Source organism: Megalobrama amblycephala, linkage group LG15 (genome assembly GCF_018812025.1).
Source record: "Megalobrama amblycephala isolate DHTTF-2021 linkage group LG15, ASM1881202v1, whole genome shotgun sequence".
Classification (NCBI taxonomy): domain Eukaryota; kingdom Metazoa; phylum Chordata; class Actinopteri; order Cypriniformes; family Xenocyprididae; genus Megalobrama; species Megalobrama amblycephala.
The window spans coordinates 21,994,270-22,022,057 of record NC_063058.1 but is presented as its reverse complement, the minus strand read 5'-3'; the positions used below and the strand labels follow the sequence as shown (position 1 = coordinate 22,022,057).

The 27,788-nt window shown below is 35.4% G+C and overlaps 1 protein-coding gene and 1 long non-coding RNA gene across 9 annotated transcripts; one reads left to right on the top strand and one right to left on the bottom strand.

The window, feature by feature from the left end:
• Positions 1-120: 120 nt before the first annotated feature.
• parp6b (poly (ADP-ribose) polymerase family, member 6b) lies at positions 121-26,594 on the bottom strand. 8 transcript variants are annotated; one of them, XM_048158420.1, is made up of 26 exons: positions 26,456-26,594; positions 24,786-24,885; positions 22,307-22,351; positions 17,949-18,244; positions 17,342-17,518; positions 17,016-17,093; positions 13,070-13,164; positions 12,784-12,844; positions 12,381-12,471; positions 12,237-12,303; positions 11,991-12,140; positions 10,278-10,431; positions 8,248-8,379; positions 8,000-8,095; positions 7,825-7,917; positions 6,983-7,108; positions 6,438-6,503; positions 6,111-6,178; positions 5,980-6,028; positions 5,779-5,891; positions 5,608-5,680; positions 5,440-5,509; positions 3,608-3,687; positions 3,297-3,360; positions 3,110-3,194; positions 121-1,018 (listed from the first exon to the last, which is right to left on the bottom strand). In XM_048158420.1, the coding sequence occupies exons 5-26, from the start codon at positions 17,384-17,386 to the stop codon at positions 922-924; spliced, it is 1,953 nt and encodes a 650-aa protein (XP_048014377.1). In that variant the 5' UTR covers positions 17,387-17,518; positions 17,949-18,244; positions 22,307-22,351; positions 24,786-24,885; positions 26,456-26,594; the 3' UTR covers positions 121-921. The 8 variants fall into 8 exon arrangements, 7 of the variants coding, with proteins under 7 accessions (XP_048014377.1, XP_048014376.1, XP_048014382.1 ...); XM_048158419.1 differs by having other exon boundaries at positions 26,444-26,579; XM_048158425.1 differs by having other exon boundaries at positions 10,278-10,416; positions 26,444-26,579.
• LOC125247200 lies at positions 19,231-26,619 on the top strand. Its single transcript, XR_007180036.1, has 3 exons — positions 19,231-22,214; positions 22,965-23,099; positions 26,484-26,619. It is a non-coding gene; the product is annotated as an uncharacterized LOC125247200 (long non-coding RNA).
• Positions 26,620-27,788: the final 1,169 nt, after the last annotated feature.

The following is a 27,788-nucleotide window of genomic DNA, read 5'->3' as shown; positions in this document are numbered from 1 at the left end:
ATTTTGGCAGATTTAGACATTATTCAGTCCCTTTATAAACCTTTTTCATTGTTAGGGCCATTGATAGGTCTTCATAATGTCAGTCAGTAATCTGTCTTCATTTAGAAAGGAACTCATTCATAACATGCTCTAAATTTATTGAAAAAGTGCCAACATACAAATATGGGCCCGTATGTACACATGACCCCCAGATTAGTTTAGCGTCTCTTTCAGACTGACATCGACAGAATCATACATCTGTAATGTGTCATTACGTGTCGTTTATTGGCAGTCATCTCCACTCGAACTTGAAGCTCTCTGAAGAGTAAATGAGAACACGATGCCTTCTAGTGCACAGCACCAAACTTGTTAACATTTCATGTTGAGAGGTTTATCAATAACAAGTAACTGGCTTGACAACATTCTCATGAAAATAAACTCAATGAACTGACGGATATAGGCTGCATTTCACGAGTAAACATACATTAAACATGACTTAATAACAATGAATTGTCCCTAGTGGTAGATTTAAATAGATGTAAACACTTTAAAATGGCAGGTTTATAAAAGTACAAGCCTTTCCTATTTCATCCCCCCAAAGTTATTTTTATGCTTCTCTTTAGGCAATAGAGACCCCCAGTGGACAAAATGGAAATTACACTTTTTCAACCGCTGTAAATTCAACACTAATTAACAGCACTTCTCATTATGTAGAAAAAATGTAACGCGAACATGACATAAATAGAGACTAAATGAGAAATAAATCAAGAAAATGTTTATCAAAAAAGTTACAAAAGGGGTTTCCGTTCCTTCCATGTAGACGAACTTGACTGGAGGTTAGCTTCATCAAAAACACCTAGTTTGAGGTAATTCTTTCCCATTTTCAGTTCATATGTTCCCTTGTAATGTTTCTCAAAGCGTCACAGTGGTGAAACAGGTCAGTCAGGTCGATTGTCCTCCAATCACCCGCAGAATCTCCTTCTGTATCCGGACGTCCTGTGTGTTTATGTTAGCATCTCCTACCTGACCGTCCTCGTACCTGAGGAAAGACAAGATCATGCTAAAGTGTAGTAGACCCAGCTAACAAAATATGTTTTATGAATGTTTTGCTAATGTTCCCATTATATATAAAAATGTTATAAATGAATGTTCTCTGAAACTTAAAAACATCCAGATATTTAAATGCTTTAAAAACGTTTTTTTCTTCATTATGCGAACGTTAAGGGAACATTCCATTTTATCATTTTCCAAACATTATGGGATTGTTACTTTTGAATGTTCTGAAGTAGGAACATTTAAATGCCCGCTGAAGTGTCTTGGAACTGAACAGGAAGACAGGGACATATCGAACAGCCCCGCCCTTTTTTAAACTAGCCAATAGCGTTTCGTTTAAAGGTGCAATATGTAATATTTTTGCAGTAAAATATCCAAAAACCACTAGGCCAGTGTTATATATTTTCTTAAGTACTTACAATATCCCAAATGTTTCCAACTATTTGTAAATCGTGAGAAAATTGCAATTTTAACCAAGGCTCCGGGACGTGTGAGGAGTCGCCTGTCAATTGCGTCATACCCGCGTTATCCTCGGTTTCCGCTTTTATTTTGTAGAAACCATGGAAACAACAAAGACGCTTTAATATATTACGTTTTAATAGACAAGGGAACAACTGTTTTGATATATTTATAGACAGAAAACTAATTATTGTTATATAGCTCAACATCTTATTGTTTAAATCTAATTTTCTTGATTTTTTGCGAGTACCATGCTTTACCATGCCTCAGAGAAAAACACTATTTTGTGAAGTAGCTAACATAGCATAATCAGATGCAGCTTTATTTTTAGTACAGCATTTTCTCCATCATACAATATGTTCTAAAATTAATTGCATGTCATTTATCAACACAAGTTAACCAGCATTTAATATGATATTCTAAAATCTTACTGCAGTGTGTAACAGTGTCTCACAGCAGCCGCCGAGCGAACGCACAGAGTAACGTTATAACATCATTTTCAACACACTCAAATGTATCTAATATGATAAACAGAGCTGCGTTACCTCATACTCATGACCGGAAAAGCGGAAGCGGCACCGGCGACTGTGACATAATAAAAGTTCCGCTGCTCATGGCGCGTGTTGCGCAATCGCTCCAGCTCCTCGTTCAACTCCCACAACACTCGCTCCTGCTCTGCTTCATACTGCAGTAACGTTAATAATCGCATCCATGAACATGATTTCTTCCTGAGTCCTATCCCGATTCTTTTGCACCGTCAGTTGAGGTGAAGACCACATGTCCCAAGATTCCACTCTCAAACTTGGCGTCATCAAGCTACGCCTTTGTTTTGAATCGGCCTCTAGTGACCTCTAGTGGACAGAATTCTTACATACTGCACCTTTAAACTCAGTAAAACCTCTGTTTCCTTTTAATATCTAACCGTTTCTCCTCCTTATCTCCTATATATCACTTTAAAATACAGAATTCTGTGTAGAATTTAAATGGGTTCGATACCTTTCGTGGTCTGAGCCGACTCGTGGATATGATCTGCTCTGTGATCTCGTGTCCCTGGGCAGACTGTGCTCGCGTTGCGGCGGTTCACGTTATACTAACGCGAAAACGGACTTCATTCGCATCAATGTAAAGCATATTTACACTGTCTGGATCGTTCCCTATCCCCTATATTGTGCACTATGTGCCATTCACCATGTAGAAACTAGTAAATGTGTGAACAAATGACCGATTTCATGGTGTAGGAGGGGGCGGGACTTCAGATTCTAGAGAGCATTTGATTGGACAGAAGATTTGATGAGAAGCTGAAGTGCGATGTGATGTCATGAAAATCCATGATCCATTTTAGACTGTAAGTTTTGAATGCTTATATCTCCTAAATGTGAATTTAGTCATTGTTTTGGAACACACCAGCTTATTCATAACATTAAGGCTAACATATTCATACTAAAAGCTAAAAAACTTACATTTTGATTTCAGGGGGACTTTAAATAATGTCCAACTAAACATTTCATGTCGACTTTAATGTTACTGGAAGAACGTTTGTTAATAACTTTCAAAGAACCTTGCCACAACGTTAGCTAAAGTTCTAAGAAAGTTCCCTGTTATCTGGGAAGATACTCACACAAAAAAGAAGCGTGTGCAGACGTGATCAGAAATCGGGCAAACCCAAATATTTCCATGTTTCTGTAGATCTTTGGATGTTATTACTGTTGAAAAAAATTAATAAGGGACTTAGATTTAAAAAAAAAAAATCTCTACAAAGATTTGAATGGCATAATTTGTATTTCCAGGTATTATTAACATCATACCCTCACAAAGAGCAACACAGTTCAGATTCCGACTCTGAAGAAACCTTGACTGTACAGGTCGACACTGCAAAAGAAAAATTACTTATTTAGCACTGATACATGCAATGCAAGAAGGTAAGTATCTGTCTTTCTTGCAGCTGACAAACTAGTCATGTGAGTGCAATCCCAGAAGTGAAAAAATAAAATAGCACTCTCAATATGACTCTGCTTATATTGTTTCCAATCAGGTTTGACTCACCTAGTCCGATTAACTACAGATTGCACCTGTAATACATCCGTATCAGTCCAATCTCCACAGATAGAGATAATACCTGTAAGACAGTGTTGACCCTGTTGTAGTGCTGTACTAATTCCTCTTTAGTAGGCATGTGGTGCTGTCCTTTTCCCATTCCTGCACACAAATACAGCACGATTAATTAACACTACAGTAAAACATCAACAATTATTTCAAATACTCCCAGCTTCAGAAAAGTTTCCTTAAAAAACGTAATCTGGCAGTGGTATCGATGGTACGTGGATATAAACCATGGTACAGAATGATTATCATATTCAAATATCATGCCAAGGACCCTCAAAACTTATAGTACTTTTGCGAGGGGCCTCCTCCTTAAAATATAAAGGCAGCTGTATATTTATTACATAAAGATACATTTATAGTGTGTGAGAAAAGCATTAATTATGATACTATAAAGACAATGTGTTTCCTAAATTACTTTAATCACAATAAATTAGTGCTGCCAAATGATTAATCGCATCCAAAATAAAAATTTGCACATATATTATGTAAAAACAAACTTTTATTTTGGATGTGATTAATCTTCATTAATCGTTTGACAGCACTACAATAAATATAAATTATTCATAATTATGTTAATTGTTTTTAGAAAAAAAAGAAAAAATTAATTATTATAATTTATTATTTATTTATAATTATTACTAATTGTAAACTTTATATATTACGGAAGAGGATTAGGGCCAAGCAATAATAAAAACATAAAACCATCTCGAGATTAAAGTTGTTAAATTTTGAGAAAAAACTCGTTAAATTTCGAGAAAAAAGTCGAGATCAAATGTTGAGAATAAACTCATTAAATTATGAGAATAAAGTCATTAAATTATGAGAACAAATTCATTAAATTACGAATTTGTTCTCATAATTTAACGACTTTTTTCTCGTAATTTAATGAGTTTATTCTCATAATTTAATGAGTTTATTCTCAACATTTTATCTCGACTTTTTTCTCGTAATTTAATGACTTTATTCTCATAATTTAATGACTTTATTCTCAACATTTTATCTTGACTTTTTTCTCGAAATTTAACAACATTTTTCTCATAATTTTTAACGAATTTGTTCTCGTAATTTAACGACTTTTTTCTCGAAATTTAATGACATTTTTCTCATAATTTAACGAATTTGTTCTCGTAATTTAACAACTTTTTTCTCGTAATTTAATGACTTTATTCTCAACATTTTGTCTCGACTTTTTTCTTGAAATTTAACGACATTTTTCTCATAATTTAACGAATTTGTTCTCATAATTTAATGACTTTTTTCTCATAATTTAATGACTTTATTCTCAACATTTTATCTCGACTTTTTTCTTGAAATTTAACTACTTTTTTCTCATAATTTAACGACTTTTTTCTCGTAATTTAATGACTTTATTCTCAACATTTTATTTCGACTTTTTTCTTGAAAGTTAACGAGTTTTTTCTCGAAATTTAACAACTTTAATCTCGAGATGGTTTTATTTTTTTATTATTGCTTTGCCCTAATCCTCTTCCGTAATATATATATTTATATAAATATTTATTTTATTCATCTCATAATGTTACATTTTTATTGTTTATTTATATATATATATTTTATTTTATTTGATATATTTTATTGTTATTTTATATATATATAATATGTCCAATTTTTTATTCAAATATATTATAAATAATTTATATTTATTGTGATTATTTTCAAAATCTCTAATTTTCTGTGGACCCCCTTGCAGCCCTGAGAAGTCCCTGGACACTAGTATGAAAACCCCTGAAGACCTAAATGACATTATCATGGTACATGTCTAGAATAACATGGTATTACCATGGTCTCTGTCCCAAACTGTCAAAATATGTCCAGAATATCTCTGACCTGAGTATCCAAATGAGATGCTGGAGATAGGGCTGAGGTAGATGCCCTTCCCATAGGCCGCCCCATGCAGCTTGTGTCAAAGAGAACAAGAAGAAATATCGGCCAAGGTCCAATATGCTAAGTAGGAAATCTGTGGGTAACGCACTACATTAGAAGTAACCGTGGTACCTGCAGTTTCGTGTAGGAGGCATTTACTAGTCCATTTCGTAGAATGGAGTGCCAGTTTTCAATATGAGAACCACTGAAGATAGAGAACCAGTGATTAGTCACAAAAATGTTCATTCTGCTCCAGGCTGGTTTATGTAAGTGATCATGATATGATCTTAAACTGAAGCTCACTGAAAAGCAAACGTGCTGCCGTGGAGTTTTCTGGCGGTGCGGAAGCGGGCCTCTTTGGCAGGAGGACTGCTGAGGAGCAGGAACTGATGGGAGGTGTGCATGAACTTCAGTTGCTGTAAGCACAAAAATGGAGTGAGACAGAGGAAATAAAGGGTTTAGTCACACCGTTATTTGAGAGAAAATGAGATCAAACGCCCTTACCCTGCTGGAGGGCAGCTTGACAATGTGAGACCTGTTGCTGGATATAATCCTGAGAAGAAAAGAAGATTAAGGCTCATTACAATGACAGGAAAATGTCTGAGAATTCCATTAAAGGAAACAGCTTCACTCACCACTGCAGTAGAGGATGTGCAAGGGGGTCCATTTTGTCCATCTGTTTCTTTATTTCAACATAAGGACCCTATAAAATATGAGTTTAGGTGTCACTCATCCCCTATAGATGGTCTATAAAATGTGAACATTGATGTAGCAATCAAAGCGCCACCAACTGGCAGCGGGAAGTGTATCACTAACAACAGGCTTTGAAATTGTCCTCTTATATTTACCAGAAGCGCTTCAAACTTGGTTAGAATAATGTCAAGACACGGCTGATGTAAAATTGCGTATCTCAGATAGTGTTGCCATCTATAAATTGTGAGGCTATTTTACAAATGACTCACTTGTGTTATTTCTCGGATTGATGTGATGCTGTCTAATGCTCTCTGCAGCCGCTCGTAACTTCTTTTCTGTAAGCGGAAAGAAGATCACACAGTCATTCTAAACACAAAATTGAAAAAATTTCACACCAAGCCGACGCCGACAAACTATTGGCGATGAAAGCAGACTGTGGGGTTGGCTCATGTCGGCAGTGTCTGGGTCCAAATTTGCTCTGATGCACCAAACCGATGCTCGAAAGCCGACGGCCAAGTAGCGCGTCCGTTCTGAGCCTGCGTAAGATGAAATGCCTTTCCGTACCAGCAGGTGGCAGTAGCTGAACAGCCAATCAGAATGATCAGATGGCCCGACGAGCTCCGACGCTGATTCAACATGTTAAATCGGCTGAAAAAAGCCAACGAGGACCAACTTCAGCCGACGGTGCGGAAAAGAACTGAGAAAACTTAGTTGGCCGACGAACAAAAACTGCCCGACGGCCAACCATCGACTTGGTGTGTTCCTGCCTTGAAATCAGAAACATTTTATTCATTTTACTTGATAAAGAAGCTACCTTCGGATTGAAGGCCAGAGACTTGGGGTCATGAGGGTCAACCACAGAGGGGTAAGGGTCAAAGATAATGCTTTTACGGGCAGATTCAAGTGCAGCACGACACATTGCCACCAGAAGGTCCACTACCTGTACAAAAAAACATTACCTTTATGTAAAATTTTGATTTTTTTAGTGTTTTATGCTCACCAAGGCTGCATTAATTTGATAAAAAATACAGTAAGACAGTATTGAATGGAAATCATGATACATTTACATGATAAATTCAAAAGAACAGCATTTATTTGAAATCTTTTGTAACATTATAAATGTATTTACTGTCACCTTTGATAAATGTAATACTGAATAAAATGATTAAATTCTTATTTTTAAAAAAGAAATCTTAACCCAAACATTTGAATGGTAGTATATTGTAGTTTCCATAAAAATATAAAGCAGCACAACTCTTTTTAACATTGATATAATAATAAATGTTTCTTGAGCAGTAAATCAGCATATTAGAATGATTTCTGAAGGATCATGTGACACTGAAGACTGGAGTAATGATGCTGAAAATTCAGCTTTGCCATCAAATGAATAAATTACATTTTAAAATATATATTTAAACAGAAAAAAGTCATTTTAAATTGTAATAATATTTCACAATATTACTTTTTTCCTGTATTTTTGATCAAATAAATGTAGCCTTGGTGAGCAGAAGAGACTTCTTTCAACATCATTAAAAAATCTTAATTATACCAAACCTTTGACCGGTAGTGTATATAAATATTATATAACATTCTCTTACATAACAACAATAGAAGTCTTTGGTATATTCTGATTTAGCTAAGTTAAGTGTGTGATACCTCAGCTCCTGTGGCTACATCTTCTGCAGCTCCTGACATGACTCCCAGAGTGTTGAAGGAGAACACACACAGTTCCCTCGTACAAACAGCAGGCTGAACGACACACAGAGAAAAGAGACTGTGATGATAGTGGTATGGATGTATTTTAATGGACATTTCCAAGTATTTGTTGTACCTTGAGCATGGAGCCATTCTGAAAGACATGCTGTTCATCACAGACCACACAATAATCGTTCAGAGTTGGGATCCTCTGCTCTGAGTACTTCATAACCTAGAGGACAAAAAAGGATAGTTGGATAATCAGAATAGTTATGGAACATGGAAGTTAAATAGATTTAAGAAGAAAACAGCAAGAAAGAAGACCAATTGCTATTTATTATGCAAATATGTACATTTAATACATTTAATTATGTTGAGGTTTACCTGCACGAGGAAGCCGTACTCCAGAGTTGGGATGCTCTTGCAGTGGATGAGCGCTTGTGAGGAGAAGAAGAGCTGAATGAGCTGCCTGGTGGTGATGTGCACTGTGGATCTTGAGCCTGGGACGGCCACAGTCTGTTAAAAAAGCACTGTATCAATCATTTGACATAAATTGTTTTATAGATTCATTTATATATATACCTGTATATATATATATTTTTTTCTATCATGACAACTCATGGAGTGCTTGGCATGGTAATGGATGACAATGTTGATATGTTTGGTCTTGGCAAATAGATCTGCTGCTGCAGAGCAAGTACGGAACTTGCTACTGCCAATACAAAAGACACACTGCTGTGAGCAAGTAAGAAATGCTGCTGCTGTACAATGTAACATTTATGAATTACCCATAGCAGATCTATACAGGTGGAGCTGGGGAAGGAGGAGGGTTTCTGAAAGCATTAAAAACTGCTACAGCAAATGCCAAATTTGTATTTGAAGGTTGAGCTGCGAGCTCACTGCCTACTGATACATCAGGAACCAATCAGCTGTGCCCTATAGAGAATGATGCGATTGCAAGCAGATTATGACCGATACACATACACATACACATACAGTACAGTCCAAAAGTTTGGAACCACTAAGATTTTTAATGTTTTTAAAAGAAGTTTCGTCTGCTCACCAAGGCTACATTTATTTAATTAAAAATACAGTAAAAAACAGTAATATTGTGAAATATTATTACAATTTAAAATAACTGTGTACTATTTAAATATATTTGACAAAGTAATTTTTTCCTGTGATGCAAAGCTGAATTTTCAGCATCGTTACTCCAGTCTTCAGTGTCACATGATCCTTCAGAAATCATTCTAATATCTCAATAAACATTTATGATTATTTTCAATGTTGAAAACAGTTGTGTACTTTTTTTTTCAGGATTCCTTGATGAATAGAAAGTTCAAAAGAACAGCATTTATCTGAAATACAAAGCTTCTGTAGCATTATACACTACCGTTCAAAAGTTTGGGGTCAGTAAGAATTTTTATTTTTATTTTTTTGAAAAGAAATTAAAGAAATGAATACTTTTATTCAGCAAGGATGCATTAAATCAATCAAAAGTGGCAGTAAAGACATTTATAATGTTACAAAAGATTAGATTTCAGATAAACACTGTTCTTTTGAACTTTCTATTCATCAAATAATCCTGAAAAAAAATATTGTACACAAATATTTTGTACAATTGTACTCATTAAATGTTTCTTGAGCAGCAGATCAGCATATTAGAATGATTTCTGAAGGATCATGTGACACTGAAGACTGGAGTAACGATGCTGAAAATTCAGCTTTGCATCACAGGAAAAAATTACTTTGTCAAATATATTTAAATAGTACACAGTTATTTTAAATTGTAATAATATTTCACAATATTACTGTTTTTTACTGTATTTTTAATTAAATAAATGTAGCCTTGGTGAGCAGATGAAACTTCTTTTAAAAACATTAAAAATCTTAGTGGTTCCAAACTTTTGGACTGTACTGTATGTATATATATATTACAGTTTGGGGTTAGTAGGTAAGAAAGTGATACTTTTATTCAGCAAGTATGCATGAAATTGGTCAAATGTGACAGTAACGACATAAATAAAAGATTTCTAGATCAAAATGCTGTTCTTTTGAACTTTCTATTCATCTAAGAATCTTGAAATAAGTTTCCCACAAAAATATTAAGCAGCACAACATTTTCAACATTGATAATATTAAGTTACATTTTCTTGAGCAGCAAATCAGCATATTAAAATGACATGTGACACTAAAGACTGGAGTAATGATGCTGAAAATTCAGCTTTCCATCACAGGAATAAATAACAATATATTTAAAATATATTCTAATAAAATACAGTTATTTACAATTGTAATAATATTTCACAATATTACTGTTTTACTGTATTTTTAATCAAATAAATGTAGCCTTGGTGAGTCATGATACATACACTGTAGATCACATTATTATATATAGGCATGTTTAAACGCACTTGTCCAGTTGGGCTGGAGGTGTTCAGTTCTCCTTTGGTGCAGGACATGGAGCGGCTCATCAAGCGGGTCACTCTCAACTCCTGCCCTGCTGGCCTTGCCTTCACCCCAGGGCCCTGAATAAGAGGAACACTGGAGCACCTGGGGGGAAAATAGCTGTTATTATATTAAATTGTTAATATTACTATTAGCATATTTGGCACATTTATTCTCTAGATCAGAGGTTCTCAACCTTTTTTACTCAAAGATCCCCCTTCTTCTCCAAAACAATACTGAAAGACCCCCCTAAGATGCTTGACATTTTCTCTATACTTTCTCTATACTCTCTATACATTAGCTTGATTCAGCCTGAAAAATACAGTTTTTTTGTCATGATTCGAGCATTTAGAAACTAAATTTATGATATGCACATAAATGCCACTGACCCTCACAAACACGCTTCTTCAGTGAGCATCCATTATAAAACACTCGCAGGACATTCATTTTGACAACTATGCAAATAAATTGAAATGTGTCACATTCGTCATCCATCAAAACTTTACTAGCGCAACACTGGTTTGCTTTGTCCAACCGCAAGATGTAGTTTGCGTACAGCAGTTGTTTTGAGCCGTCGTTCAGTCAGTATTTCACACAGAGCAGTGAGAAATGTCTTCGGCTGCTCTGAAACAATCAATCACAGAATACAAGAGATGTTGTGCTTTGTTAATTTTTAATTTAACACATTAATAATAAAATGAATTAATTATAGGAATATATTTAAAGGGGTCCTTGATTATGATTTCACTTTTTAACTTTAGTTAGTGTGTAATGTTGCTGTTTGAGCATAAACAACATCTGCAAAGTCATGACACTCAAAGTTCAATGCAAAGGGAGATATTTTCTTTTACAGAATTCACTTTATAAGGACTACAACAAACGGCTGGTAGGGACTACAACAAGCTGCTTCCTGGGTTAGTGACATCACTAACCCTAAAATTTACATAAACCCTGCCCCTGAGAACATGCAACAAAGGGGGCGAGGCCATGTTGGGCTGCTTTAGAGAGGAAGAGTTGTTGTAGTAGAGTGTTGTTACCATGCTGTTATTTTACGCCGGACTGCTTCACAAATGATGGTCAATTCAACTCTGGATTTGCACAAAAGATTAACATGACGTCACATGCTAGTTGATGCGTTGAATCAACTCCACAGCAACTATATAAATGTATCCACTAACCGTTCAGAAACCTCCATATGCTTTCTAAAAGGTGTAACTTCTTCCTGAGTCTCTTCATCAGTGTCCGACTCCGGTTTGAACAATGTAAGGCTGAACATGTTACTGATAATTGTCATTTTGGCTGCGTGAGATTCTCCAGCTTTGTTGTTGTTGAGCAACCGAAGCACGAGCTGTTAAAGCTCCGCCCTCTTCTGGAAAGGGCGCCGGGAGCAGCAGCTCATTTGCATTTAAAGAGACACACACAAAAACGTTTTTTTGCTCACACCCAAATAGAGGCAAATTTGACAAGCTATAATAAGTGATCGGTGGTATTTTGAGCTGAACACATTCTGGGGACACCAGAGACTTACATCTTGTAAAAGGGGCATTAAAGGTCCCCTTTAAATTAATTTTACATTATCTCATGGCCCCTCTGGAGGGGCCTAGTTAGCCACAGTGCCACCCCCCCCTCACCCCCCAACCCGGATGAGAACCACTGCTCTAGATTGTATTGGAACTTACTTGGTTATTGGTGAGAAGATGCTGAGTCCAGCTCTGAACTTCTTGATGGTTCCTCCAGCCTTAAACCAGCTGTGTCTCTTCCTCTGTTGTGCATTCAGGAACTCATTGCTGAGATGTTTCCATTGATTAGATACAAATGTGCTGAGAATTCTGGGAGAAGACATCAATATTTGTTGGTGTACACATTACAGGGGCATATGCAGTATGTCAGTTTGGAAAAAAAAATATAATAGAAAGACTGCTCACCTTTTAAGCTGCACCCCAAGGCAGAAACCATCTTTACAAGTTGGCTGGAACACCTCCACAGTGGGTTCTGAAAGAGGTGGAGATGCTGTCAGTGGATTTAGGTGGAGTCACTTCCTGTCTCCCCTAACTAAATTAGTTACTTACCTGGTCCATCCAGATACTTGGAGAGGGAGAAACGAAGGCGTAAAATGATTGGCTCTGTTCTACTGACCTTCCATGCTGACGCCACCTCCTCCTGCAGAATGCAAACATTATTTTAGTACTGAGATACTACTGAATTTATGTATTTATTTTCATCTTTTCCGTTTTCATTTTGAGTTAAACTTTTAGTAGTTTTGTTGTGATTTTGTCATTTTTTTTTATTTCAGTTAATGTTTATTTTATTTCAAGTAACAAAAGTATTTTTTTATGGTTTTAGTTTTAGTTTAAGTTAACTATAATAGCCCTGCATAAGGGATGTGATCTTTTTTGCCACGTGATGGTGCATATTTGATTTGGAATTTGTTAAATATGGAAATTATTCCAAGTAAATTCCAAACGCTCTTACATCCAGGAAGCTGACGTTAATGTGCAGGTCAATATCCACATCGTCAATGGTTTCATACTCCCTGAAATATAGAGAGCAGGTAAAAACTCCACAGTTACACTGATGGTGAACATCTTTGGACAGAGGCTTCCCAAAGAAGGTAATTCATCATATAATAAAATAATCATAAATGACCTCAAAATGCAGTAGAAATTACATGATTCTCATATACAAGCTCATTGATGTCCTTTTATTCCCATGTTAGCATTTCATGGGACTTGTAGAAGCTTCATGGGTCAAAATGTACCTGACAGAAACGGCACTTTCAGAATAGATGTCCTTCACGGCACCAACATCGATGTCCAGCTGCGGGTGTCGACTCAGGTCAGTGGCATAATGACACTGCAAAGAAACTTGCTTTAGCATAAGAGTACAAGGGTACATTAAATGTCCATTGATGAAAATGATAAAATATTTTTCTTCAGAAATAGTATTTTACTCACTAAGGGAAAGCATATTATAATCTCACAAAAATATTGTATGCATCCTATCTTTTAGTTTGCTTAAAAATAGCCTTGATGCCTGCAGTGTTCATTTTTGATGCGAGTGGGTCTTGAGTTTAAAATAATAAAAGAAAAATGTTAAAGTCAACATTAATTCAGTTAATGTTGTTTTATTTTATTTCAGATATTGAAAATGGTTTTTTTTTACGGTTTTAGTTGTAGTTTTAGTTAACGACAATAACCCTGTACTGAACAAAAAATTTAACTGTAACTAAAAAAATTGTGTTTCACAACACAATGTGACCCATTTGGTGTTATTTTTTTCTGTGGTGGACATTTTGAACATATTATTAGTCAAGGAGTATATTAATCAACTATCAACTATGCTGGATTGATTTCAGTGTTGCCAAGTCCACGGTTTTCCCATGGAATTGGGCTACTTTTAAGTTGTTGCTGTGGGTAAAAGCTTTTTCCGTGCATTGATTTCCACCCCCGTACGATTTCGGTATTCCAACACCCCCAAAACTCCACTCAGACGTACAAATTCAGTGGAGAATTCAGCCACCCGATGGAGAAAATCGCATTGGGCTATTTTTGATTGGCCATTGGGCTACTTTTGTTGCATAGACCTGGCAACCTTGGTTGGTTTGCAATATTTTTGTAATTTCACTTCAAATATATGTTCAAATGAGGCTAATAGGGGTGTAACGATACGCTCAGGTCACGATACGGTACGTATCTCGATACAGAGTTCACGATACGATACGTATCACGATATTTTGAACAAAATGAAACTGAAATTCAAACAAGATTTATTAAATAAACAAACAAATTTCAATAATTTTCCTTGTTGTACATACAAGATCACATTTCAATAAAATAAATAAATATAAAATTTTAATAAAAACCTTCTGTATTCAAATTAACAGTTGAATAGGGCTGTCTGTCACTGAAAAAAATGTTAAATTTAACATGAACTTTTGATGAATGAATAGGGGCCGTTCACATATCGCGTCTAAAAACGCGTGGAAGGCGCGGCCGCACCGCTTCTCCTTCTTTCCAAAGCGCTTGCGCTCCTGTGGCGTCGGTCGTTGCTATGCAACCATGAACTGAGCTCTCCAAGAGGATCAGGATGTTTCTGCAAAGGATAAATGATTTCTAGCCCTTGCATTAGTTTTACTATGAGATATATTGATGGAGATAAGATATAAAAACCACCATGAACAGCTATGATCAGCTGTTCGGCTGAGCTTTTGATGTTTTGTTACGGAAAGGCCATAGCTGATCGGTTGATTCTTGTCACACGACCTGCGGTGCGCTTGCGGCATTCTGAAAAGTTGAGAATTGAATGCGCGTCGCGACCGCGTTGATCCCATTATGAGCGCGCCTGCCGCCCGGCTACATTTGAAAATAATAACTGACTTGCACGCGGAAAAGACGCAATATGTGAACGGCCCCTAACTTAAAGCAAAGCATCGCAAGCGTCTTTTGCTTTTCTGTGAGCACAGCTGTTCCTGTGCACTGCGGTGAAAGAAAGCCACGACTTTTCTCACGCGACCATGCAAGAGACTGACATGAGAAACGTTTAAACCTGCTTGCAAGATTCAATGTGTGCCCGAAACACTTACTGAACTAGAGAGCTGATTGAGACACACCATCTACGATAAATCGTTACACCCCTAATACTTATAGTAATTTAAAAATGTGGTAGCATTGGATCTGGACAGGAAGGATAACTCTGGGAGTTGGAAGGGGTGTGTCGCGATTCTGCCTTCTCACATCGCGATACAGGTTCGTGGACCTGCGTATCGCGATTTCGGTTTCATATCGCATATCGTTACAGCCCTAGAGGCTAAACTGATCAAGAAAATAGCATATGTTTGGCTAAACAAGGCCTGCCATTGAAATTATGAGTCAAAATGGTGAAATTGTCAACTATGCTCCCTATCAACTTGTAGAGCCAATTCTTGGATAACATACTGTCCTGGCTCTGTGTAATTATGTCCACTGATGATAATGAATTGTTAGATTGGTTTTTATCAGAGTGTGTACTGCCAGATTTGACAGGGAAAACATCCTTTCATTTGTAATATCAAAATGGTGTTTAAAGGGTTAGTTCACCCAAAAATGAAAATTATGTCATTAATGACTCACCCTCATGTTGTTCCAAACCCGTAAGACCTTCGTTCATCTTCGGAACACAGTTTTAGATATTTTAGATTTAGTCCGAGAGTTTTCTGTCCCTCCATTGAAAATGTATGTACGGTATACTGTCCATGTCCAGAAAGGTAATAAAAACATCATCAAAGTAGTCCATGTGACATCAGTGGGTTAGTTAGAATTTTTTGAAGCATCGAAAATACATTTTGGTCCAAAAATAACAAAAACTACGACTTTATTCAGCATTGTCTTCTCTTCCGGAATCCTTTCCATTGAATTGATTCCATTGAATTGATTCCATTGAATTGATTCCACTGAATCCTTTCATCTGTCGGCGTTGGTAATGCACTTTTACGTCGTTGTTTTTGCCGATTAGGACATCCGCGACATGTACACTTACGTACCATTTTAAAAAATATAGCAATACCAAAATACAAACAATGTAGAATAGCTTGAATACAGCGTGAATACAACGAAGCTCTGGCGCACCAGATAACACGTCATCAGCGTCACTGCGGAGTCGTGAACCACACTCCGGAGCAGAAGGGGGCGGTAATGCACCAATAAACTGGATGCCAACCACCGTAAAACAGGAAAGAAGAAGAAGAAGAAGAAGCGGAGTCGTGAACGCGAATTGACAACAAACCCGGAAGAGAATACAATGCTGAATAAAGTCGTAGTTTTTGTTATTTTTGGACCAAAATGTATTTTCGATGCTTCAAAATGTCGCAGATGTCCTAATCACCAAAAACAACCACGGCGACGTAAAAGTGCATTACCAACGCCGACAGATGAAAGGATTCAATGGAATCAATTCAATGGAATGGATTCCGGAAGAGAAGACAATGCTGAATAAAGTCGTAGTTTTTGTTATTTTTGGACCAAAATGTATTTTCGATGCTTCAAAAAATTCGAACTAACCCACTGATGTCACATGGACTACTTTGATGATGTTTTTAATACCTTTCTGGACATGGACAGTATACTGTACATACATTTTCAATGGAGGGACAGAAAGCTCTCGGACTAAATCTAAAATATCTTAAACTGTGTTCCGAAGATGAACGGAGGTCTTACGGGTTTGGAACGACATGAGGGTGAGTCATTAATGACATAATTTTCATTTTTGGGTGAACTAACCCTTTAATGATTTAGCTTGACAACTAGTAGTTATAATACATACTATAAACTGAAACCAATAGTCATTTTACCATTTTAGGAGTTCAACTAAGTGAAAATAATGTCCTGAATGATTTGTTATTCATTAAGAGATGATAGACACTCTTCGTTTTGGCAAGAAATCTGAAGCAAGATCAGGTAATCTGAAAAACTGAAGCCATCTGCTGCTCCTCATACTAGGGAGCCGCCTTTAAACCTACACTAATCCCCTGAAAACCCCACGATGCACTTTGGTAACCCTAATGTACTCTACATTCAGCCACTGGAGTATGTAGATGTAGAACAAAATCAACAAATTATAGATAAAATACATGTAGATACATAAATAAATTAACAAAATTAGCTTTGTTTGCTAATTTAGCAAATTAGCTTTAGCATGTGTTCTAGTAGACTGTTTGGTAATATGCTAACCTGGGTGCCGTAGAAGAAATCTTCACAATCGCTGTCACCATCTGAGTCCACGTCGCTCCAGAATTGCTCACCGATGCTCTGAAAAAGTTATCACGGGTCAATCACAGCTAATTTCCCCTGTGATGCACCAATTCATTACCCATCCCCCATTCATTAGACACTGAATATCCCTTATCAGTCAGTCTGTAATCTACTCAACAAGGTGAGTGTGTCAGTAGGGCAGCCTACATCTTAGATCATCAGCTTGGTCTGGTTATACTGTCCGTCAAGGCATGTTATTTACTTTCAGTGCATTAGATAATGGTTAGCATGTGTGATTTCCCTACCATGCTGTTCATAGATGCTGCTCTAGTGAGTTTCCTCTGCCACATTCATCCATTCCAGCTAAGTGTGGTTTGGCTAGGCTGGGATTTGTTTGGGAAGTCAACGCAGGTTGAACAAAGCCGACTGAAGGGATGTGCTCATTTTCTGGGATCCATTAGCAAAGTCATCTCCATGGCAATCTGTGACAACACAATTCAAGAGTGGCAATTCATTAAACATCCATTTAGAGTTCATTTGTGTCACCGCATATTGACATGGCGCACAAACACTTAAAATGTACTTAAAATGATACATATTTGAAATGGAGAATTAAATTTATTGATTATAAATACAGTCATTTTTATATTAAATACAGTAATTATAAAATTGATAATCTGATTTAAATGTGGACACTGTGTGAATCCATTGTTTTTGTTCTTTACAGGTGTCATTTGTCTTTGTTAATTATCCTGTACACCTGTTGGATGCTCGGATGTTTTCTTTAAACAAAAAATGAACAAAACTCTGAGTGAATAAAACATAATATGAGCACAAGAATCCATAAAATATTAAACTAGCTATATTGCATTCACAGTAGTTCTTCACTGTAAAAGAAAATTCCAGTCTTACCTCTTGAAGACAAGGCAGATGCTTTGAACAAGGTGTGTATGGCATAACCTTAACGAAACATCCCAAAATGCTCTACACCAGGAAGCATGTATATATATATAAAGTGAGTCGGCTGACACAAAGAGTCTTAATTAGAAATGTGTACCCCTATTGTCTAGCGTCTCATCTGGCTCCTCTCATGGCTTGCTTTTCTCGCTGTCTCCGTTGTCTGCTTTCTCCCTGACAACACACGACAGCTCGGGCATGCTCAGTGTGTGCCGTCCAGGTCATGAGACCGGCAGCTGACAGCCAGTGTGCTAGTAGCAGGAGGGGAGGGGAGGGGGTGAGCAGAAAAGACATGCCTGGTAGATCATGGAACAGAAGATCAAATGCAACCCCCTGCGTGTCCATGACCTGATATTTTCATCTCTTAATGCATGCTGTGTTATACACACACGTGTGAGTGTGTGTCATTCATTAAACAAAAGGGTGGATCTGTTGTGTTGAGTTGTTTTCTATTCTGTATTCATTCTATTTTGTTCTATTCATCTGTTCTATTCTATTGTTTTATTCTATTCAGTTTTTTTATGGCATGTTAAGTTCTATTCTGTGCTATTCTTTATAGTGAGTTGAATTCCATTTTGTGTTCTGTTTTGTTCTATTCATTTGTTCTATTCTATTGTGTTTTATTCTATTCAGTTTTTTATGACATGTTAAGTTCTATTCTGTGCTATTCTTTATAGTGAGTTGAATTCCATTTTGTGTTATATTTTGTTCTGTTCATCTGTTCTATTCTATTGTGTTTTATTCTATTCAGTTTTTTATGACATGTTAAGTTCTATTCTGTGCTATTCTTTATAGTGAGTTGAATTCCATTTTGTGTTATATTTTGTTCTGTTCATCTGTTCTATTCTATTGTGTTTTATTCTATTCAGTTTTTATGACATGTTAAGTTCTATTCTGTGCTATTCTTTATAGTCAGTTGAATTCCATTTTGTGTTCTATTTTGTTCTATTCATCTGTTCTTTTCTATTGTGTTTTATTCTATTCAGTTTTTTATGGCATGTTAAGTTCTATTCTGTGCTATTCTTTATAGTGAGTTGAATTCCATTTTGTGTTCTATTTTGTTCTATTCATCTGTTCTATTCTATTGTGTTTTATTCTATTCAGTTTTTATGGCATGTTAAGTTCTATTCTGTGCTATTCTTTATAGTGAGTTGAATTCCATTTTGTGTTCTATTTTGTTCTGTTCATCTGCTATTCTTTGTGTTTTATTCTATTCAGTTTTTGATGGCATGTTAAGTTCTATTCTGTGCTATTCTTTATAGTGAGTTGAATTCCATTTTGTGTTCTATTTTGTTCTATTCATCTGTTCTATTCTATTGTGTTTTATTCTATTCAGTTTTTATGGCATGTTAAGTTCTATTCTGTGCTATTCTTTATAGTGAGTTGAATTCCATTTTGTGTTCTATTTTGTTCTATTCATTTGTTCTATTCTATTGTGTTTTATTCTATTCAGTTTTTTATGGCATGTTAAGTTCTATTCTGTGCTATTCTTTAAAGTGAGTTGAATTCCATTTTGTGTTCTATTTTGTTCTATTCATCTGTTCTATTATATTGTGTTTTATTCTATTCAGTTTTTTTATGGCATGTTAAGTTCTATTCTGTGCTATTCTTTATAGTGAGTTGAATTCCATTTTGTGTTCTATTTTGCTCTATTCATCTGTTCTATTCTATTGTGTTTTATTCTATTCAGTTTTTTATGACATGTTAAGTTCTATTCTGTGCTATTCTTTATAGTGAGTTGAATTCCATTTTGTGTTCTATTTTGTTCTAATTATATGTTCTATTCTATTGTGTTTTATTCTATTCAGTTTTTTATGGCATGTTAAGTTCTATTCTGTGCTATTCTTTATAGTGAGTTGAATTCCATTTTGTGTTCTATTTTATTCTCTTCTCGTGTGTTGGGTTCTATTCTACTGTGTTTTATTCTATTGTGTTGAGTTATATTTTATTCTATTCTTTTCCTTTGTGGTGAGGTTAATTCTTTTCTCTATTTTGTTTTTGTTCTTTTGTGGAGTGTTGAATTCCAATTTGTGTTCTGTTATAATTTGTTCTCTTCTGGTATGTTGAGTTCTATTGTGTTGAATTGTGGTCTTTTGTGGTATGTCGAAATCTGTATAATTCTATTTTTTCTGTTCTGTTATTCTGTTATGAGTTGAGCTCTATTTAATTCTGTGTTCTTTTCTAGTCTGCTCTTTTATGGTGTGGTAAATTCTGTTCTATAGTGTTTTATTATATTTAGATCATTTATGGTGTGTTAAGTTCTATTCCATTGTGTCTAGTCTATTCTTCTGTAGCTAAATTCATTCTGTGTTCTGCTCCATTTTTTCTTGTGTGTTGAGTTCTGTTCTATTGTTTTATTCTATTCTGTTGCTGTGGTGTGTTAAGTTCTATTCTGTTGTGTTGAGTTGTTTTCTATTCTGTTTTCTATTCTATTTTGTTCTATTCATCGGTTCTATTCTATTGTGTTTTATTCTATTCAGTTTTTTCATTGCATGTTAAGTTCTATTCTATGCTATTCTTTATGGTGAGTTGAATTCCATTTTGTGTTCAGTTTTTTTTTTCTTTTCTGGTGCATTGCGTTCTATTCTATGTCGAGTTATATTCTATTGTATTTTATTCTAATGTGTTGAGAATGTATTTTATTCTATTCTTTTCCTTTGTGGTGAGGTAAATTATTTTCTCTATTCTGTTTTGTTCTTTTGAGGTGTGTTGAATTTTATTGTATTATGTTAAGTTTAATTTGATCCTATCCTACTCTATTGAGTTGTTTTCTAATCTGTTCTTCTGTCTATTGTGCTGAATTGTGTTCTATTCTATGTGATGTTCTATTCTAGTCTTTTGTAGTGTGTCAAAATCTGTACTATTCTATTTTTTTTGTTCTGTTATTCTGTTATGAGTTGAGTTCTATTTAATTCCATGTTCTTTTCTAGTCTGTTCTTTTATGGTGAAATAAATTCTGTTCTATGGTGTTTTATTATATTCAGTTTATTTATGGTGTGTTAAGTTGTATTCCAATGTGTTATGTGCTATTCTATTCTATTCTATTCTATTCTATTCTATTCTATTGTAGCTAAATTCATTCTGTGTTTGCTCCATTTTTTCTGGTGTGTTGCGTTCTATTCGATTGTTTTATTCTATTCTGTTTCTATATTGTGATAAGTTCTATTCTATTGTGTTCTATTCTAGTGTGTTGAGCAGTGTTTTTTATTGTATTCTTTTCTTTTGTGGTGAGGTAAATTCTATTCTCTGTATTGTTCTTTTGTGGTGTGTTGTTCTATTGTATTGTGTCAAGTTTAATTCTATCCTATCCTATTCAGTTGAGTTCTAATCTGTTATTCTGTGGTGTGTTAGTTTGTGTTCTATTCTATGTTCTGTTCTATTCTGTTTTATGTGGTATGTCAAGATCTGTTCTATTCCATTTTTTCTGTTCTGTTCTTCTGTGATGAGTTGAGTTCTAGTCTGTTCTTTTATGGTGTGCTAAATTTTGTTCTATTGTGTTTTATTATATTGTTGAATTATATTCTATGTTCTGTTCAGGTCTTCTGTGGTGTGTTGATAATTATATTTTGTTGAGTTGTGTTTTATTCTTTTGTGGTGAGTTGAATTTTATATTATGTTCTATTCTGTTCTTTTGTGGTGTGTTGGGTTCTGTTCTACTAAGTTCTTGTAACGCTGTGGTAAGCACGCATGAAGACAAAGATTAAAGTAGAGAGTCGAACATAATGAGAGACAGGTGCAAATCATAAGTAACCATAGAAACAAACGAGGACATAATCAGTAACCAAGGAACCCGAAACTAAACAGAACGGGGAAACAGGAACCAATGGAAACAAAACAGAATATTAATGAAAGTGTCCATAACGTGACAGGTCTATTTAATTCTGTTGAATTCTATTCGGTTGTTTTCTGTTCTGTTCTATTCTATTCTTGTGTTATGTTGTATTTAGATCTGTTAAGTTGTGTTATATTCTATTTGTTCTATTATGTTGTGTTTTTGTTCAATTGTATTCTATTCTATCCTGTTTTGTTCTATTCTATTCTTTATGGCATATCACTGGTCAACTAAAATGAATTTTCTGCCAAAACTATAGTACATGGACAAGCGATACATTTTACAGCAATAATGTTTGGAAGATTATAAATTATGAAATATTATAAAATATTTATAGGAATTGTCCTGGCGGACCTCAGCCCTCAACAAATCATATCTTCCTTTTCCAGGTACGTTAAGCTGCTCAACAAAGTCATTTTCATAATTTATCATTTTAACAAGAACTTTGAGTGGATAAAAATAGGTTACTTTGTGACAGTACCTCATCATTTAGTCATTCCAGGGGGTGGGGATCAACATGGGAGATCTGAAAGAGATGGATGGAAGTGGAGACTGTGTGAGAGATGGAGAGAAGCCCATATAACTGTCAGAAAAGTACAGAGCAGAAGAGATCATTAACACACTATCACTTAGCCTGTCAACAGCCCGACCCGTCCCATTTGTATCATGTTCACATTACACTAAGGGTGTTTTCTGTTGACATACATGTACAACACAGATGGTATCATAATCATTGCTTTGCTTTTTTTTTTTTTTTTTTACATTATTTTACATTATATATTTCGTCACTGTTATACTATAGCAATTACAATATGAAAGTAAAGCGCTTTGTGTGTTTTGCCTAAGATCTAATACACAACATCCTGGCCTTAATCTGTAATTATCCTTGTCTCAGGCACCTGGTAGCCTAATGTTGGTCCTAGACTATGCAGGTACTGCAGATGTAGCATTAGCAACTGCATATAGTCGCTGTGTACACTACAGATGCCCCAAAAAGCATTTGGATACTTTGAAGTCACAATTAAAATGTTAAAAGGGCTATATGTAAGAATTTTCCAGTGTTAATTGCTTTTTTTACTGCCAATGTGTGAACAGCTTGAAATGAAACTTAAAAAATGAGACCTTCCCTGAATTCCTAGGTTGCCTATGCCTATGACGCAGGACGTTTCTGCCAGGAAAATCAAAAGGATCTGACGTTTACACTCGCTCCTGAGAGCTTCTCCTTCCTACACATGAAATGAATACAAGAATACAGAATGAAAAAGAACTTTGCAGTGAGTACATTGGGGCCTTGAATCATATTCAGTCTCTTGTCCATTATGTGTAACGTTATATGCTAATGTGCACTAATAACACCGATAACAAAAGGTTTCTGAATTAAAGCTCCTTTAAATGTATAATGTATATGACTCTTTGTGGTTGGAAAGTGTGCAATATGTTTTTAAAATAAATGCCACATTGTTTTATATTTTATATAGGCTATGTAATGCAATGACATTTATATATTTTAAGTGTGACTTAAAGGATTAGTCCACTTTTAAATACACTTTTCCTGATAAATTTACTCACCCCCATGTCATCCAAGATGTTTATGTCTTTCTTTCGTCAGTCGAAAAGAAATGAAGGTTTTTGATGCAAACATTCCAGTATTATTCTCCTTACAGTGGATTTCAATGGCTACCAACAGATTGAAGGTCAAAATGACAGTTTCAGTGCAGCTTCAAGGGCTTTAAACGATACCAGATGAGTAATAAGGGTCTTATCTAGCGAATCGACCGGTCATTTTCGAAAAAAATACAACCGTTTATGCTTTATAAACAAAATATCGCCTTGAACGTTCTTTCCGCTTCCGCATTCTTCATAACGCTTACGCTGAATGTTCTACGCCTTCCCTATTCAAGTTACGGAACGAACGCGGCGCCAGTTTCGTTTTTTTCCGTAAGTAGAATAGGGAAGGCGTAGAACATTCAGCGTAAGCGTTATGAAGAATGCGGAAGCGGAAAGTACGTTCAAGACGATATTTTGTTTATAAAGCATAAACGGTTGTATTTTTTTCGAAAATGACCGATCGTTTCGCTAGATAAGACCCTTATTACTCATCTGGTATCGTTTAAAGCCCTTGAAGCTGCACTGAAACTGTCATTTTGACCTTCAATCTGTTGGTAGCCATTGAAATCCACTGTAAGAAGAAAAATCCTGAAATGTTTACCTCAAAAACCTTCATTTCTTTTCGACTGACGAAAGAAAGACATGAACATCTTGGATGACATGGGGGTGAGTAAATTTATCAGGAAAAGTGTATTTAAAAGTCCACTAATCCTTTAAGTATCCAAATATTTTTATAAGCCAGTGTATGTGAATGTTTAGGTTGTGCATATGAATTGCATATGTATTTTATTATCTTGTACACTTTTCACACAGATTCATTCTGTTACATAATTGACAATGGGATTAAGAAGCAGTAATACTATTTAAAATCCTAAAAAAATGTTCCAGATAAATACAATTATGCAAATATTTTCAGTAAATAATGAAATATAAAATAATTGCATTAATAATTAAAATAAAATAATTGCATTAAAATTAACTGAATGCCTCGACAATAATCATAAGCAATTTGTCTCGTGTCAAGACTACTTTAGGATGTATGAAACGGCATAGCACAAGAGACAGCAGAACTCAATTGAACCTCAATTAAAAGCAAATGGATTGGAATTTAGCACTTAAAACCTTATCTCCCAACGTCTGGAGATTTGATAGTATAAAGAATGTGTATAGAGCAGGGGTGGCGAACTCGAGAGCCTGGGCTGTGGCTCTCCATCCCTGGTGTAGAGTTAGCCATCCTTGGTATAGAGTTTAGAGAAAATGACTACAGGACAAACTGTTCCATAAGAGCAGTGCTGACTGCTGCAGATATAGTGTATAGGGTGTGCCTTGAGTGTAGGGTGTTTAAATATAACCTCTGCATATGGAGACAGGATACACTTTCAGACCCAAGTTGTCCATGGAATTAGCCTGATGTCCACTAGAGGGATCTATGTTCAGGCTCATTTTGTCTCTCTAATAAAAAATGATAAAAGAAAAATAAGATTACTCATTTTACCACAGAATATTCTCAAAGAAAGAAATTCTTTCTGACAATTAATATTTAGAAAATAATATTTATTTGGTGTATTGGCCCATTATTATCCCTCTCTTTCCATTGAATTTAACACAGGATTTTTATAATTTACTTTCTACTTTTTTTTTTTTTTCATATTAATTTACCACTTTACATTTTTCAGGTCAAATCTTAGCAGACATTTAATATTATTTTAAATTATTAAATTATTCTGAATTGAATTTAAAGATACACTATGTAACTTTTCGGTTAAAAATCAAAAGTGCATGCAAGTTCTCTTTAGAATACTCCTCTCTTTAAAACAAAACAAAACAAGATTTAGTGTGCTCCATGTCAACATTTCTTGTTCAGTGTGACAACTAACCTATGCCACTCCCACATCATACACGCGTCAAAGTATCCAGAGCAACTTTTCTCTATTTCTGGATATGAAGAAACACGCACGAGCGAGCGACATTGTACGCAATTTCCCGTGAAAACAATCCTGACAGGTCTAAAGTATAAAATAAATTTAAATAATATTTACAATTTTAAAAATATACATCAATAAGTAAAATTCATATTCTTAGCAGATGCTTTTTAGCATAAAGTTCCTATAATACAGTGTACAATCACATTACCAGTACATGGTGCTTGGGATTAGTTCACTTTCAAATAAAATGTTCCTGATAATTTACTCACCCCCCCGTCATCCAAGATGTTCATGTGTTTCTTTTTTCAGTCGAAAAGAAATTAAGGTTTTTGATGAAAACATTCCAGGATTATTCTTCTTATAGTGGACTTCAATGGGCACCGAACGGTTGAAGGTCAAAATTAGTTTTAGTGCAGCTTCAAAGGGCTTTAAACGATACCAAACGAGGAATAAGGGTCTTATCTAGCTAAACGATCGGTCATTTTTGAAAAAAATGTAAATGTATATGCTTTATATAAACAAATGATCGCCTTGCACGTGCTTCCGCTTTCCATATTCTTCAAAATGTCCTACGCCTTCCCTATTCTACTTATGGAAAAACAGATCTGGTGCCGCGTTCATTCCGTAAGTAGAATAGGGAAAGCATAGGACATAAAGCGTAAGCTTTTTGAAGAATACGGAAAGCGGAAGCACGTGCAAGGCGATCATTTGTTTATATAAAGCATATACATTTAATTTTTTTCCGAAAGCGATTTCCGATCGCTTCGCTAGGTAAGACCCTTATTCCTCGTTTGGTATCGTTTAAAGCCCTTTGAAGCTGCAATGAAACTATAATTTTGACCTTCAACCATCTGGAGTCCATTGAAGTCCACTATAAGGAGAATAATCCTGGAATGTTTTCATCAAAAACCTTAATTTCTTTTCGACTGAAGAAAGAAAGACATGAACATCTTGGATGACATGGGGGTGAGTAAATTATCAGGAAAATTTAATTTAAAAGTGAACTAATCCTTTAAGTCTGCAAACCTGTAAATTAGACCAATGTGCAAACCCATATGTTTTTTTATAATAAAGAAATCTTATACCTATAATTATACCTATGTCCATTCCTTATATGTATTTTAGGAGCTTCGTTGATGGACTGTCCAGAGATTTCCGAATGCCATTGGTCCAGGGTTTCCTTGAGACGTGCCCATATGACAGGGAGAACATGTTGTACCAGTGGACAAATTTGGACTGTACATGACTGCTAAAACATTTGGTTTGTCTTGAAGCAGTCTTTTTGGCCTTAAAGTTGATTTCTTGTATTCCACTTGTCTGATTACCTATAGTTGATGCAAACATAAGCATATACTGCAAATAAACACAAGTATTCGCATTTAGTACTGCAATATCTCTCACATGCATCCTTCTGATTGCAGTTACAAGTGAACCAAACAGATAGACAATGAAGAAACATCATGATTTTGCATAACAACAAATCAAATATTTTTTCAAAACATGATAGTTGGCATGAGACGGAAAGTTCTCTATTGTGATGTATGAGTGAAACGTATTTTCGAACAAGAAAAAATGAATGTAGGGTGGGACTTGATTTAGTCCATGGGGAATTGATTGGATGGTTGTGGTTTGCTATTGGTCGATCTCATGTGAGTGACAGGTTGTCCCACCCACACGCCAGTAAACAGAGAAGAGATAACGCTGCAAGAGGGAGGGGAAGTTATTTTTATTTGAATAAATGATGTGCACAGATAATTGATTTATAATAAATCATACAAAATAAGTATTGTCCATTTTTATTTAATGGTGGCTTTAAAGGAGGTAGAGTTAGTTACACCTAATGTTAGACAGGAAGCTATGCATTTTTAAAGGTCACCCATAAGCCTACTGTTACCCATCCATCAACTTGAAGGGTAAGTATGTGTATTGAATTTAATGACAGAGTAATCATGACAATACAGACAATATCTGGATATAATATATGCAAAACATCAGATGATCTGACCTTTCCTGATCTGTGGAAATGGCATACAGAGCGGGCAACGAATCAAACGAGCAAGCATTTCTATCATGGGCATCAAAGTTTCAGCTGTAGGCCTTGGAGTTATTATTAGTACTCCAGATGCCAGTAATGGCTGTTATTTATGAAATGACATGAAGGAGTGGTGAGGGAGTAGCCTACTGTTCTCTTTTTAGGAACATACAATACTTTAAACAGCAATAGAAAATCAAAATGACATGCAAAATTCAAATCTTACAAAATGGGAATTTGAAATCATGCAAGATAGTGTGATTTTTATTATTAAATCCCTAAATGAAATCACACTTACTCCTTCAGATGACGGTATCAAGAGCTTCCTATTAACCTGCAGGTGGCGTCTGATTAGCTGCATTCGCTCAAGATGAAATAGCACCTAATATATAACACAA

Coding starts and splice junctions, on each gene's coding strand:
- parp6b (XM_048158420.1), bottom strand. CDS start 17,386: ATGTGGCAGAGGAAACTCACTAGAGCAGCATCTATGAACAGCATG. Junction 12,141..12,236: donor CTTGGGGTGCAGCTTAAAAG/GTGAGCAGTCTT, acceptor GTCTTCTCCCAG/AATTCTCAGCACATTTGTAT. Junction 7,918..7,999: donor AGAATGGCTCCATGCTCAAG/GTACAACAAATA, acceptor TGTGTCGTTCAG/CCTGCTGTTTGTACGAGGGA.